General features: G+C 53.7%; 1 protein-coding gene across 10 annotated transcripts in view; it reads right to left on the bottom strand.

Moving 5' to 3' along the window:
• The window catches only part of ACTR3B (actin related protein 3B), a 41,786-nt gene that overhangs the window by 18,855 nt on the left and 6,980 nt on the right, over positions 1 to 15,951 (bottom strand). For 3 of the 10 annotated variants that reach the window (XM_053671921.1, XM_053671917.1, XM_053671918.1), the window contains exons 2-4: positions 11,189 to 11,244; positions 5,190 to 5,314; positions 4,432 to 4,542 (exon numbers count right to left, since the gene is read on the bottom strand). In XM_053671921.1, the coding sequence (XP_053527896.1) occupies positions 4,432 to 4,524 (93 nt within the window). In that variant the 5' untranslated portion in view covers positions 4,525 to 4,542; positions 5,190 to 5,314; positions 11,189 to 11,244. Of the gene's footprint in view, positions 1 to 4,431; positions 4,543 to 5,189; positions 5,315 to 6,202; positions 6,223 to 9,373; positions 9,451 to 10,005; positions 10,080 to 10,887; positions 10,923 to 11,188; positions 11,245 to 14,119; positions 14,155 to 15,951 lie in introns of those variants that run through there. The other 7 variants (XM_053671926.1, XM_053671924.1, XM_053671922.1 and 4 more) reach the window with 6 other exon arrangements.

Below are 15,951 nucleotides of genomic sequence, written 5' to 3'. Positions count from 1 at the left end.
CCTTGCTAGAGCTGTGAAAATGGCCCAATTCTCATTTTGCCAGTCTCCACTCCTGTGGCCACAGGGAGATGGCACAGGCCACCAGATGCCTACCCTGGACCCAGTCTCCCTTCCTTCTCCCTGACCGACAGGACCAACCACAGGGGCGCACCAGGCCCAGAGGGAAGCCTGTCCCAGAACCCCCTGTGCACAGGGTGGCTGAGTGACTGCCCTCCGGCCAGTAAGAGGTAAGAGCTGATGGATGCAGCTTCTAGACAAGCTCCCCACAAGGCCAAGGGCAGCAGCCTCCCTCCTGCCCGCACCCCTGCCTTTTCCCGGGCCACGGAGATGCCAAAGGCGGCCGCCAGCCTGCATCCTTCAAATGGAGCCACATACTGACCCCCCTGGAGCTCCGGGGCCCCTCACGACGCCAGGGAGCAGCCGCACCAACACCGCCTCCCTGCTGCTGGGCTGGCCCGGAACTTCCGTGTTTCCCATACTATGGATGGCTACAGTAGCACTTAGTTGCCTGAAATGTCATTCGAAACAATGTTGTTACACTATATTGTGACAGCTGTCATTTCATCAGTGTGCATTTTTTTAAAAAAACCTATCAAAATTGGTGAACTTTTCTGTAGCCATTTTAATAATGACGATGGAAGAAAATATGCAACGTTTTTGGTGTATTATGCTTTATTATGTCAAGGAAGGTAAAAATGCAGCTGAAACTTCAAAAACAATGTATGTGGTATATGGGAAAGGTGCAGTGACTGATCGAAGGTGTCAGAAGTGGTTTGCGAAGGTTCTCGGTCCTGCGGACATTCTGTCCAAATAATCCTCTGCTGTGGGCTGTCCTATGCACTGGAAGGTGTTCAGCAGCTCCCCTGGCCTCGACCCACTAGAAGCCAACAGTGGGAGATGGCCGCCACACTCGAAATATCCAAATCAGTCAAATGTATTGATTTGGATAAATAAAAACTGTGAAAATAAAAACTGTGTCTATATTTTATGCAAAACAAGTAAAGGACTTAGCGGCCAACCCAAAACAAACTGAACAATAAGACCCCTAATTGGTTTAAACCACTGTTCTTTTTTTATACTTCTGTCACTTGCTACCAAACAATTCGCCACCTGAGAAGGAGTCCCGTGAAAATCCACACACTTCCTGCCACTTGCGGATGTTTACAGGTTGAATGTCCTGTAATTAGGTTCCCTGCTTCCTGAACGGAGTCTGGCGCATTAAGGGCGAAGGCTCCTGGATTCCGCGGGCCGAAGCCATAAACCCATTTCTCCCTCGACCTCCATCTCTTCTACCGTCAGCACCAGAAACTGTTCCTTCCCGAGGCCAATTTAAATAAGACCTTCCCAGACCACTGTTTATAACAAGCTCCAAGTTGGAGGTACCACGTTCTCGTTTTTTAATACTCAGACCTATTAAAACACCACAGGAACACAAACTACGTAAACATTTTCATTCATAACGATGGTAAAATATGACCTGGCATTAATTCCAAAATGAATAATCAGTCATGGCCATAAAACCAATCCACATTCCTGGATGAAGACAGCAAACCGCACACACATACCTAATACTGCACCCCCGAACCCCCAGCCCACGACTGCAGCAAACATCTAATCCCAATGAAGGGAGGCTGGGGGTGGGGGTGGCGATCCAGTGGCAGCCGGAAAGCACACTGGCGACGGGTCACTACCGGAGCAAGCCTGGGGAACAGTGGCAGGCAGCCACCAGATAGAGTGGGTCTCTGGGCTTCTCGAGCACTGGGGAGGGACCACCGCTGGACGCCAGGACACGTCACGTGGGAAGGCTCCTGCACTGTCAGCCTAACTGTCCACGGGGTGCCTGCCAAGCGGGCTGGGGGGGGAGGGGTGCAGCTGGGAGGTGCTTCTGGAAAGAGCAGTCAGCAGACAGTGGGGAGACATCCCTCCCCACGTGGGCGGCACCAGCCATAACCCACCAAGGACAGGGACGGAACAAAAAGATGAAGGAAGGGTGACATCCTCCCCCTGTATTTGTTCCTTCTCGCTGGACTCATAGTCAAAGTCCCCAAATCTCTCCCCAGGCACAACTCGCTTTCCGCCCCATGGCACCACGCTTTCTCTGAAAGACAAGGTTGTGCTCTGAGCTCTGGGCGCTCTGGTCAGAAGACAGTGATGCCACATGCTCTCTGCTCGCTCCGCACGACCAACTCACTCACGTGAGCTGAGTGAGCCTCTGAAACGTGGCGCAAGGCCGGAGCGGGGACGAGCGCCCAGTCTGCGCAGGCAGGTGGTCAGCGGGCAGGAAGCACCACTGTGCCGCTGCAGAGGGACGCGAGGCTCGGACGTCCACCCAGGCCCTTTGTGCGGAGAGCCCTTAGCGGAGGCAGCCGTTTGGCGAGGGCCTTCACTCACTCCTGCGACCCAGCCAGAGCCCTCCCTGCCCGCCTGCCCTGGGCACCCGCCCCGCTAACCGAGGAGCGAGGGCATGGCCCTGCGGGAAAGGCCTGCTCTCGTGGCCACCTCAACCGCACCCTGCGATGAACCGACCTGCAGAGCTCGAGACAATATGGGGGGCGGAGGGGGGGGAGGGGTGCAGGGATTGAGGAGGAAGGAAACAGGACTCACAGACGTGGACAACAGTGTGGTAACTGACGGGGCAGTATAAGGCGGATAAATGGATGAACAGTAATGGAAAAAATACATTATAGTAAAAAAAAGAATAAAGTGTGGATCAGAAAAAACAATTCTAATACAGTATTTTCTTTGAGAAACTCGACTATTTTTGAGCAATCACAGCAGGTCTTCATTTTCGGCATAGGGAGTTGAGCTTTTCCACTCTCACACCAGACACATCCCGCCCTTTCCTGGCACCTGGTTTTGCTTCACTAGCCTACACACGCCAGCTCGATCCGAGCAAAAATCAGGAGACCTTCCCTGTGGGCTGCATCCTGGGGGTGCGGGCCGGCTCCACAGGCCTAGGATGCGAGGCCCCTCGGAGGGGAGGGGCACGGTTGGCCACCTCCCGGCCTGTGAGCTGAGCAGACGGCAGGGCCAGCTGGGCACGGCGCCCGCTCCCGAACCCCCCACACCGGGCAGGCAGTTCTGGGATGCGCTGGGGAAGGAAAGTGCCCGGCTGTGATGGGTTCTGGCCACCAACACAAGGCCCTGCGGGCACGCCGGCAGCGCCCTGGCCCCGTTCACTGTGCGTGAACCACTGGGGAGGCAGCAGGTTCACACAGCGCTCTGCGAACACCACACACGTGCCCGCCGGCTCCCGGTTGTGCAGGGACACTGGGAGGAAAGACCAGAGCCCCTCCGTGGCTTTAACGGACACGCAGAGACAGACTGCACTGCCACTCAGCCTGGCAGTCGGCACGCGTCAGGCCGGAGGGCCCGAGGAGCACTCCACACCGAACGTCAGACACAGCTGCGACGTGACCGGGCCTGCAGGGCCACTCCCAGGGCCCCGCGTGGAAAAGCCCAAAGCTGCAGCAGGGCGGCTGTAGCAGGCAGCTGACGTCGCCTGCCACGGCTCTCCATAAAGCGTGCACTTCACAGACGTAACTAATGTGAACTCAAAGAGAACACTTCGTGGAAGACAACACATAACGCTGAGTACCACGATTAGGACGGAGTCCGTGACCACCAGGGAATCCTTCTCATTTGTCTGCAAGGCTGTGTTTTGTTGGAACAGGTCTGAGTGGCATCATCCGGGCCCTGACCCTGCTCGACCTCACGCTACAGTGAGGTTTGTGAGCTGAGCTACAGCTGTTCCTTCCGCAGCGAAGGAACACCTGGCCTCGGACTCCTCTGCTCTAAGAGGCGGAAACGCCGCCATCCAGCTACGCCCCAGCTATCAAAGCGGCAGCAGTCTCCTGCCCCACCAGTCCCCTCCTCCACCACCCCGGGGTCGGGGGCCTGTTGAGGCACCTGTGCCTCTGACCAGGTGATCGGAAGGGCCCCTCCCAGCCCAGGGAGAGGACCTTGGTGGCTGACCCGTCAGGGTGATTCCCCCCCCCTGCTAGTGAGCAGGTGAGGCATGGGTGATGGGCCGAGCCGCTGGGAAGGTCTCTGGGAATCTCACGAAGCGCACCTGGCCCTGAAAGCAAATGCCCGTGAGGTGGCACAGAGACCTGGGCCAGATGGGGACCAACAGAGGAGGCCGAGCCGGTGCGGCGGGCGGTCCTAGCTTAAGTCGCTGAGACAACCTGCTCGGGGGCCACCGACTCCGGGCTCCTTATTTAGGGAGCTAATGAGCCCTTTTTGATTTTTACAGATTTACAGATTTTTTTGTGGAGCCTTCTGTTATTTGTCCGAAAAGCACCCTGATTCATTCACACATGTCATTTTGGCTGAAATGAAAAGACTCCAAACAGAGGAACAGCTTGGGCTGACACCCTACGCCCTTTGGAGTTCACAGGGACAGACCCCCCCTCAGCTGCGGTTACTCACCATTAAGAAGTAGTGGTCCTCAGGTTCGGCCCGAAGGTACTTAAAAATCACTTGCTCCATGAACCTCTCCATCAGATCCCAGTCTTCGATCATGCCGTGCCGCACCGGCCACTAGGGTGAGAGAAACCAGGCGCGTCAGGCTTCGGCTCAAGAGACCGCGTTGTCATGGAGTCACGGCCTCCCTGCGTGGGGTGAGTGACACTCGTGTACAGAGCCAATGGGCACTTTAACAGAAAGCATCTGTACCCTAATGCAGCAACCTCCAAACGCTGGGCCACAGAACTGGGCCACGAGGAAAGCTCATGCATGGAAGGATCGGTCCCTGGTGCCAAAAGGGCTGGGGCCACTGCCACCCACAGAGAACATCTTAACAGTGGAGAGGCAGCTGCAAAGTACAGCCACTCTACCACACCATCAGTTGGAAGTTTCTTTTCTTTTTTGGAACAAATGTCTGTGCAAATGATTTCAGTGCTTTCCTTCACTGAATTTGTCTGCAACCCTCTGTACCTGACAGGTGAATGAGTCCACCTGTGACTTTCCATGGCGGCAAGGTCTGGGGGCACCCAGACCCCAGTGCCCCGGAGTCCAGCCTGCATCCCAGGGGCTCGAAAACCCACTCCATTCCCCAGTTAAAACAGCCACCACAAAACCTCCCTTCAAACGTGAGGGCAAAAGCACATGCAACTCACAGGACGATTTCTGAATAACCTACACGCTGGGTGTTCGCTCTGCCTCGCAGCTGCTGTGCCCGGGCTCACCTTCGTGGCGTAGGCGGGCTTGTCCACCGCCTCGTCCCCGATGAAGAAGTCCAGGTCGTCCACACCCCTCAGCACTTTCCTCTGCGCTTGGTCCGCCACCTTCGCCGACTCTCTGACGGCAATGCCTTAAAAAAAAAAAAGCACAAAGATTTCCATCACAAACCACATTTATTTAAATGAGTAGGAAAGGATGACATCATTCCCTATGAACATGCAAGTAGATGTTCAATGTTAAGGATTTATAGGGGTCGAGGGGTCACGGGAAAGACACTGGTGGGTGAAACACAGAGACCAGTTGTCACGTGCCGGCCTTATTTTCTGCAGGGCGCGGGCACCTGGCTGGTCTGCTTTCTGGGCTCACAGACGCTACATCACTAAATTCCTCAGTTTCACCTGAAAAGCAGAGTTCCTCATGGCAGTTCAATGTTCCTGAAGCATCGACCAACAGGTTCCAGGTTTTAAAATACAATATAGAAGGAGACAAAACTAGAAGTACAATACGCGGAAGAGGAGAAACAGCCGAAAAATAATGCCTCTATGCTCTCACACCCTTTTAACAAAACTCTGCATCAGATAAATTTAAAATATACCTTAGTTTGTTACGAAAGCAAACGAGCTGACTTCCCATTAACAGAGAAAGCGAGAAGGTTGTGGCCAGCATCCAACAGGAAAAGGGGGGTTGCCCACCCCCTTTCTCCCACCTGTTAGGAAAAGGGGGTGCAAAGCTGGACAGGGCTCCTGCGGGGCTGACAGGGCACAGGCAGGACGGAGCCTGGCTGCGGCCCCGCGGGAAGTGGTGCAATGCACTGCTATCGGGGCCCCCAAGGCCAAGGACGGGCAGGGAAGCAGGGTGGGCCCACCTGGCTAAGGCGACCTGCAGAAAGAAGCACAACCCATCTCGGAAGGCGAAGGCACCACGCAGGATCGTCAGGGGCAGGGGGCAGGTGCGTGAAAGGGCCCGAGCAGGGCGGCCGGCCTGGACCCCGGGGATCCTCACCCAGCGGCCCGCACACCTGACCAGTCCCACCCTCTGCACGAGGTCAGACTCAGTGATGATGCAAGAGTCTGGGATTAAACTGCCAAGTCAGGATGAAAGACTGTGACGAGACACGGGCAAAATGGTTCTGCAGGGCACGACAGCATTCAAGACAACTCACCGCCTTAAAGGAAAACGCTGCACTTAGAATGAAACTGCCACACTCAAAAGTCCGAGCCACGAGAGTAACTCTTATCCCCCCTGACAAGGCAGCTCGAAGTCCCGTGACCCCGAAGCACAGCAGACCTGGGGTCAGTGGTGCTTAGAAATAGCAACAGGGGAAATGGGGATGACGGCAACTGAATAACGTGAAAACAGTCTTCTAGAGAAAACAATAAATATAAAGTACACGTCTTTTCACCATGATACAGGGAGCACCTGAACCCATGAAGAAGAGTAAGAATAAAGGTTCACGGAGTTTGCAGTCAGACCTTCCGTTCACCCCCACGAAAAGCTAGGCCTGGTCCCGACAGGCCGTGCCAGGTGAGAGGGCAGCGCCCGTGGGCGTCGGGGGCGCTCACGGGAGAGGGCTCTCCGTGGAGCAGGGGTCCTTTGCTGCCCCGGTGGCGGTCTCCAGCACACCACGGCAGGCCGGCGAGAAGACGTGGAACATGCGAGGACGCAAGATGGAAGGTCAGCAAACACAACCACCGTGGAGCGGGCACGGACCGTCCCCGCTGGGCACACACATGCAGCCGCCCCGTGCGATAAGTGGCAGGACGTGAACACGAATGAGGCTGGTCTGCACGCAGCAGCCCGGGAGCGGCGCGCAGCAGCAGGTGGCAGGAAGGCCCGGGGAACCGCGCACGTGCTGCTGTGCCAGCGCCGGCAGAAACACGCGGCTGTGCCCACGTGCTGTCCCTGTAGCGTGTGTCCCAGGAAGGTCCCTCGGGATCCAGACGCACAGCTGCCCCCTAAGAGGGGAACTACTCTGGCAGTTTCATAAACCACTAAACACACACCTGCCACAGAAGCGCATGACAGCACTCCACAGTGTCTACCCAGAAACCGAAAACTCACGCCCGCACAAAAGCCCCTGCACAGGTGCTCGCAGCGACTGTGTTCGTGAGAGCTAAGAGTTGGAAACGACCAAGGTGTCCTCCGCAGTTGGACGGACGTCTAGACCAGTCGGCACATCTGCAGACTGGGATACAACTCGGCGACGGGGAGGACGACGGACAGGAGCTGGGGCGGATCCAAGGGCCCGGTGCCCAGTGAAGAGCCCAGCAGGAGGGGCCGCCCACTGATGAATCCACATCCCTCACATCGTCACAGCAGCAGACTCGTGGAGAGGGACAACCAGATGAATGGCTGTCGCGGTGGGGCATGGTGGGAGGGGCAGAGTGTCACTGAGACGGTGCACACGGAGAGGTCCCGCGGTGGCGAGAGCCCTGCGTCCTGCAGCAGAGGCGGTGGCGGAGTGGCACACCTGCACTGGTTCCCCAGTTCTGATGTCACCACACTGAATAACTACGTGAGACAGGACAACTTCCTGGGAATCGGCAATCGCTCCTAAGTAAAACAGTGTAAAGACAAAGCAAACACCCGTTTTGCAAATGACTTAAACAAATTCGAACATAAAACGCCTCAGCTAGCTTAATGATGAATCAGCAGTAGCAAGATTAAAGTTAATAAAGGAAAATGCAAACATTCTGAAGATTTTTTTTAATACGTGTGTAGCCAAGAGAGAGGCTGTCTTCCAAATGCTACAAGCTCATCTGAGGGCGAACTAGGGAGGATTATCAGGGAGAGAATACCCAGGGCAGAGCAGCACTAGAGGTCTCAATGCAAAGTCTGTCTCCAGTCCTAGTGGCTGTGGGTGGAGCCCCAGCCAGCGCAGCAGGACTGAGAAGAACGCACAAAGTATCGGGCAGAAGATACACAGACACTAGTGTTTGCAGTGGATACAGTATCTGCACAGACAACTGGCAGGACTCGCAGGCCAAGTTGGACAGGGCAGCAAGGCCGCCGGTTCAGAAGCAACTCAAAAGTCGTGGCAGCATTCCCCCATCCTGGCAATAACAACTACAAATTTCAATTATAAAAGGTGTCATGGAGCAACACAAACATAAAGGCACCTAGAAACACAACCAGCAAAAGGTGTGTGTGAGTTTTTAAAAAGCATTACAAAACATTAATGAAAAACATGAGAGATGTGAATAAACAATAAGACATGTACCATATTCCTGGACAGGAAAATTCCATTTAGAAAGATATCAAATTTTTCCCAAAATAATCTACAAATTGAATGTGTCTCTAATCAAAACCCCCTTATAATTCTTCACAGACTTTAAACTGACTCTGAAATGTGTAATAAAGAGTAAGGGCCTAACATCAGCTAAGGCTTTTCTGAGGAAAGGAAAAGGAACCGGACCCATCAGATACAAAATACATGCTAAATGCTAAAAAACAGTATTTAAGAGAGGGCAAACGTGGAGCAGAAAATGCACAAATGCAGGAATGAGACAATATAAAAACACCAGGATCTCCCCAGACACACACGGTACCTGGATACAATGGAAGAGGCGTGTCAAGTGTGTTCTTCAAGAAATGGCTAGTGGCCTTCCATGCGGAAAACAAATTAAATGAACTCTCTCACACTTATACTAAAGAAATAAACGTAAAATTTTCTTTAAAAAATATGGAAAGTCTTTTTGACTCTGGAGCAGAAATGAATTCTTCAAAATAGAAATAATTTATACAAGAAGACTGATCAATGTGACTGCTTCCAGATAAAAAATTATTTTTAAAAAAATGTCATAGAAGATAAATGCAACAAATTAGTAGACAGAGTATACAAGCAGTTCCTGTAACTCCATAAAAAAGACAAAATGTGCAATAGAAAAACAGGCAAAGACATGAACAGGCTGTGAAAGGCACCCTCCGGGCCACTAGTGAGGTCCGACAACACTGTGCACTATCAGGGATGCTCGGACACAAACCTGCGGCTGGTGGGAGCTGTGCTCGGCGCCGGCACTCGGGAGCATGCACAGTTTGATAGCACCCGACCCGCCTGGAGAGGGGCGCCGGGGAGATGGAGCCCCCTTTGCACACCACTTTCTCTTGGGAAGCTGGCATGGGAGATACTGCACTGCCCTGAACAACAGCAAGCACCGGCAAACGCCCCAGTGAAAACACAAACTCTAACCTGGGTCCCGGATGCAGGCACGGGGAGATGTTGACGCCGAGTTTGAGGGTTTTTCTGCAGAACCACGCAGGAAGTTATTCACCGTGTGAAGCCACTTTGGAAATGTTTACACTCGCCAGACAATGCTAAGTAAGCATTGTGCATGCATCCGGTACCTGCAACCTAAGGGTCCAACACGGACTGGATACAGGGACCGGCCACAGCCCGGGGACAGCAGGGACGGGGAGGACCCAGGGGGAAGCAGGGCTGGCGCGCACGCTGATGCCCGTTTGCTCACAGGTAACCGCAGGGCGAAATGGCGTTAAGTCTGTTGGTTCGGGGCGCTGGGTGTGTGGGTCTTTGTATCTTTTGCTCTGCCGGTGGGGGTAAGTAAAGATTTTAAAGACGTCTATTTGCTTTTTAAAGAAGAAAAGCGTCTCTGGGCTCAGCCTCTGCCTGCAGTCCAGACCTTTCCCATCAAGACCTTCCTCCCACCCCCACCCCAACCCCGCCTGCTGGACCTCACCCCTGGGCGGTTCCAACCCCCAGTGTCTAAAATGCACTTTCTTTCTCCCGATCCTCTCTCCTCCTCCCCCACTCACGCACCTCTTCTGAAACTGTTCAGTGATTCCTGATATTCTCCCACAACTTACCATTACCAAAAAAAAAGGGAAACTCTTCCTTCAAACAATCAGCCAGCTCTGCCCAGCTCTGCTCAGCACCGACCTGAGGGCCCTGCCATTCTGACGGCAATCAGAACGTCGAGACCGCCAACAGGTTCGAAGGCACAGACAACCACGCGCTGCTGGCAGTTTCAGGACCAGAATCCCTACAGCACAGGTGCAAGGCCAGCCGTTCAGAGCTGCTGCTGCTGCACGCAATGGGGTTACAATCCCGTTTGCTCTGAAAGCCAGAAGAGCCAACTCATCCACTGGGCATGGAATGGTACAGGTTTGGGGCAGTAGCAACAAGATCCACAGAAGACCGATCCACCCTCAGAACGCCAACTGTCATGGCCTGAAGTGTGTCCCCTCCAGTGCCACCTGCTGAAGCCCCAACCCACACTGGGACAGTACTGGGAGATGAGGCCTATGTGGGGTAAACTCGGGTGAAGGAGGCCCAGAGGGTGGGCCCTGATCCAAGACCACTGGAGTCCTTACAGGAAGAGGAAGAGGAAGAGGCCCGGAGCTCTCAGTCTCAGCCACTGCAGAGAAAAGGCCACACAAGGCCTTAGGAGAAGGCACCGTGGGCGGGCCAAGGAGAGGGGCCCTCCCCAGAAGCCAAACCTGCCGGCACCTGATCCTGGCCTGCGAGCCCCCATTCTTCAGTGCAAACCAATACGCCAAATTATGAGTTGAAATGAGGACACGCCGGACCAATCAGGCCCGTTGTCGGGGACACCCCATCATGGGACCAGAGTACTCAGACCTAGGAAACTCACGGTCAGGGTGCAGCCCAGCGGGCAGGGAACGGCGTGAGGCGAACAAAACGCTCTCACAGAATCTGGCGTGTACTTCCCAGTGATCCCTGCCTACCTGTCCATGCCCTGCACTGGTTGGGAGGGCCTGTCACCACCTGACAGGCCAAGGCCAGGGACACAGGGCTGCCAGAAAGGGTGTGTGTGGGAAGCTGGGGGGGTCCCAGCTGCAACAATAACAACATTCGGGAACTAGGTGCCGAAATAAATCATCTCCCCCAGGAACCAGAACCACCTTCTCAAGGAAGATGGCAGGTAAATTGACAAACCTGGAAAATGACATGGGGGTGCCCAGGACAGCCCCGAGTGCACCCCCCCAGCTCCGCCCACCCCATCCCCCCAGGGCGAGGGCTACTTACATGAAGGGATAATGAACTGAGGCTCGGTGTTGCCTGCGTAGCCCAGCTTGGTGTACCTAGAAGCACAAAGTCATCGACACGGTTTAGACAGTGACACTCTGCTCCGCGTCCCGCTCACGCCTTCTGTCGCAAGCTCTCCACGCCCAAAAACCTCCAGCCTGGGGAAACTCCCTGTAGATTTTTTTTTTTTTTAAAGCAGTTGCGACAGCTGGGACTCCAACCCTGATTTCAGCTGAGCAGGCAGTCACAACAACAGGGGGCGCTGTGCCTGCCTCTGCTGGAGAGGTTCCGGTGCGCATGCGTGAGCCCGTGAACTACCCCAATGGACAGGTCCCCTTTGAACCTTCGCAAAAACCCCGTGAAGGAAGGGAATGGCATTGCCACTCTGAGAGTGACAAAGTGAGGAACTGAGGTGTGAAGCCGGCTGATTTCAGTGGGCAGCCCCCACCTCCAAAGCTGCTCTCAAAGTCCCCGAACTTGTGAATTGGGGGGGAGGGGGGGGTTAGAAAGCGATTACATAATTTTCTTCACATGCCAAGGCTCCTGGCAGCCGCAGCCCCCGTCCCCTGGGGCGAGGAGCTGAGAGAAGCGCCTCTTTCCATCCCGTTTCTGATCGAGCCCACTTTCTGTCGGGGCTCTGAGTGTGACAGGTGCCCAAAGTCTTAGCCGAAACGAATTCCAGAATGCTACTATCTGTTTCGAAAGCATTCACTAATCTCTTACATTAAAAAAAAGAGGGGTGGGGGCGGGGAAGCGCCACCCAGAACCATCTGCTGGAAGCACGAGTCTGGGTCTGCCGTGTGGGCAGTGGTGGCTGGACAGCGGGTCCCAGGTGGACAGATGGCCCCGACAGCAACGATGCTGGGGGGTGACACTTGCCAGCAGTGCTGAAAGTGACTTTACTGATTCATTCCAGTTTACGAATGTCTTTCAAGATGCCTGATGCTAATCTTTTGATGTGGTAACACATTCCAAATTCTCAGAAATTAATTTTATGATTTTTAAATGTATTCTACCCTGTGCTAACTTTACTATTTTGAACACAGAGTGAGTGAATAGGGTTTGAAGAGAAAGAAAAAAAAAAAGCAAGTCGACCCCATGTAAACCCCATCCTACCGCCAGGCTCCTGGGACCAGAGGCCTGGGTGCCCCAGAGCTCGGGCAAGGCCAGGCCCTGCGGCCCATGTGCGGGGGCCCCCAAGCCCGGAAGACGCCCAGCTGCACATGCACCCACCCGTCTCCCGCCCCAGGGCTCCCCAGACCCCGAGGCTGGTCCAAACCCAGCCCACAGCCAGGGAGCCTTCCAGAAGAGTCAACATTTACTGCACTTAAAACAGTCCGACCACCCCCGATTCGACCGTCCTCCTGAGGACGACAAACAGACAAACCGAGTCCCTGACCCGAGGCTGACAAAGAGACAGGGTCTAACAGGCAGGCCAGAGTCACTGGCGTTGTCACTTGTCAGTCCGAGGCTTCGACAGGCCACACTGCCCACTCCCTGAAAATGTTTCGCCCCTTGGGTTTAAATACAGCCGCATGCCCAGGCGGCCAAGGCTCCAAGTTGCATAATGACCAAAACGGGGTGCGGGTCTTGACTGTGCCCCGCCCTGGCAGTGCCTGGCCTGCAGCAGACACTCAGGAAGGACCTGCTGAATGAGGTCTTACCAGACAGGAAAGGAGGCTATCACTGCCAAACCCCGGGGAAAGGGCCGGGGTTAGAAAGGGAAGCACTTGAAACTGTTTCAGGGGGGCCCGGCAAAGACCGCAGACACAGTCCAACACAAGGTCTCACAGAGAACACTTGGGGTGCCATGGGTTTGGTTTTTAAACTGAAATATAGTAAAATGGTAACACTTATTAAAATTAGGTACTAAGTATCACTGACATCTGTGATATTGTCGTGTTTGTATTTCTGAAAGGCACCAGAGTATATTGTACCAGTTAAGCCTGGGCATTCTGGCACCTGACCGCCTGGGTTCAAACCTAAGCTCTGCTGTTTGCCAGGCATGTAACTCTAGGCCAAGCTACTTTATCTGTCAGTATGTCAGTTTCTCTGTCTGCAGGTGTGGCTCAGGGGATTGAGTACCCGCCTGTGAACCAAAAGGTCGCTGGCTGGATTCCCAGTCAGGGCACGTCTGGCTTTTGGGCCAGGTCCCCAGTGGGGGGTGTGCAAGAGGCAACCAATGGAGGTATCTCTCCCACTTTTTCTCCCTCCCCTCCTCCATCTCTAAAAACAAGTAAAATCTTTTAAAAAAAAATACATAAATAGACAGAAAGAGCACTAGAACAGTGCTAGCTACACGCTTTTGTCGTGTTTACTATTATTTTTCTGTTTGAGATATTTTATTTGAGTTTTTGGAAAAAATGATGCTCAGCAGTTCTGTGTCCCAGGCCGCAGGGTTCAGCCTTTCTGGAGCCCACCGCTGCACACGCCACTCAGAATCTGGGCCGGTCCTGAAGTCAACGGCAGCCGAGTGCCAGGGGCACGGCACAGGCCAAGGAGCCACTATAAAGGGCAGTTTCCCTCTCTGTCAAATTCTTAAATGCACACACCCTAGGGACCCAACAATGTGGACGCCCTGTGCGACAAATGTTTAGAGGCAGGGGCCCTCCGGCCCCGCAGCACAGCCGTGGGACCTGCCCGACAGAAGTGCCCCATGTGGGTGCAGAGATGCACACACGCCTTTGCCACAACATTCAACAGCAGAAGAGCCATGAAAAACCAGCAACACCCACACGCCAGCAAACAGATGACACAGTCCACAAATTCTACTACGGTCGGTCGATAAAACGCTACACGAGCAGCAGAAATGAAGATCTGTCACTGCCACACACACAGATGGACAGCGCGGTTTGAAAGTGGTTGCCAAACAGCATGTGTGTATGGTGTGAGGGGTTTAAACGGCCCAGGGCGCTAATGTAGGCTCATTACCTGACTCGAAGTGAACGAACCCCTCCATACTTCAGTTTCCACGTCTGAAAAGGGTGAATAATAATTAGCCCTACCTCAAGGTTCAATGTGACCGTTCCCGGAAAACATTTCCCAATTCAACAAGTAAACGGTTCTCATTATTCAGCAATGCCATTTCTCCCTCTGTGGAGTGTTATTTGCAGAGTGCTAGCAACCTGCATTTCTTACTACCCTTAGATCATTTTTCTACAAGAGCTTTAGCACCATACCCATCTGTGCGAACTCTTACACGCCAGCCGTAGCAATGCTTGCTCAGATGTACGGCTACTTTTTGCCCACTTGTCTCCCTCCAGTTGCCACTTTTCTGAAATAGAAATATTGAGACAGTCCAGGTGATCAAATCTAGCGATTCTTTTCCTGAGCGGTTCCCTTCCTACCTTCTGCTCGTAGGAGCCCCTGGAGATACAAAGGTGTCAGACTGCTTCCCTTCCAGTTCTCGGTGTATATCATGAGGAATCAAGGCCAATAATTTTACCTTAACAGCCCCTGGGGCTGTGTCTATTTGAACACCAGCTCCCAAAAAAGGTGGCCAACCTGACGGAGGCATGCATCCTTCTCCAAAACACAGTGTGCTTCCGGAGGCAGTCCCACTGTCACCTCAGCACCACCTTCCCTGCAGCCCTGACCCGAGACCCTTCATGGAATCAGGACGGACACAGGGTGAATGGCTGCACAGAGCATCAGCAGCAGCAACAACCCGCCTTTTCAACGAACGCCTTCTCAATGCTCCAACTCAGCACCAGAGAGAGGAACCCGCTAAGATGCCTCTCGCTCCCACTCCCGCACCCACTTACCCCCTTTCTGCCTCCCACACACCTCGTGCGTCTCCCAGTGCCTCTTCCTGCACATGCGCCAGGCCCTCCTCTGCCCCACACCTGTCAAACTGCCTTGTGCGGAGCTCGGTCCCCTTGTTCTGCTCCCTTCCATCAGCAGCCCCTTCCGGCACGAAGGGGCACTAATCTGACGGCGGCCACCTCCACACACGCCTGTGTGGTTGAGATGCCTCCTGTAGTCCTGTGTCCACAGCAGAAAGTGACAAGCTTAAGCTTAATTAATTTATGTTTCAAAGTGGAGAGGTCCCACCCGAGAACGGGGTTTTCGAAATCGTGTTTCTGCCGGGAGCCTCTTTCGAATGAGACTCGTGTGAAGAAGTCCAGTCTCAAACCCCAACTCCACCCAGAACAGCTCCACTTCTGAGACCTTCTGTGGAAAACAGTGTGACTACATTGCCTCAGAACATGGTTTTCATAAAACAAAAACCACTCCCGAGCCCTAAGGACGTATTTCTAAAGCATACACACTTCCCACATTGTACTCTGTGAATTAACACGGACCCGGTTCTTTGAACGCTCCTTAGGGTGTTGAACAGAAGAGGGCGGTCTGTGTTCACAGGAGAGAGTTCTATGTGCACGTTCAAATTTATTATTTTACCTAAATCCAATATCCTTTTTTTGGCTATCTGACCTGTAAATTTTACATTGCTTAATATACAGGGTCCGGCAGAAGTAACACCTGCTTGAGTGCAGCCAGAAGGGGAAGAGTATGGGTTTAGATGGAGAGTTTTGATTTGAGCATTTCACCTAAAGTGTCAGAGGGAGTGCTTGAGTGTGACGGTGTGATGTTGCAGAACTGCACGTGACGGTTCTGTCATAAAGGATTTTGTAATAAGAAGGGGTGTTGTACGTGCCGGAGCCTGTGCCTGGCCATTTCCCCAACACTCTCTGCTCTGCGATCGGCAAACATAAGCTCATGAGGCACAGGAGGATGTGGACCATCAGCGAGTGAACCCCGAC

The sequence above is a fragment of the Artibeus jamaicensis genome, unplaced genomic scaffold (assembly GCF_021234435.1).
Source record: "Artibeus jamaicensis isolate MK-2021 breed Jamaican fruit bat unplaced genomic scaffold, CSHL_Jam_final contig_718, whole genome shotgun sequence".
NCBI lineage: Eukaryota > Metazoa > Chordata > Mammalia > Chiroptera > Phyllostomidae > Artibeus > Artibeus jamaicensis.
This window is presented reverse-complemented; position numbering and strand designations above follow the sequence as displayed.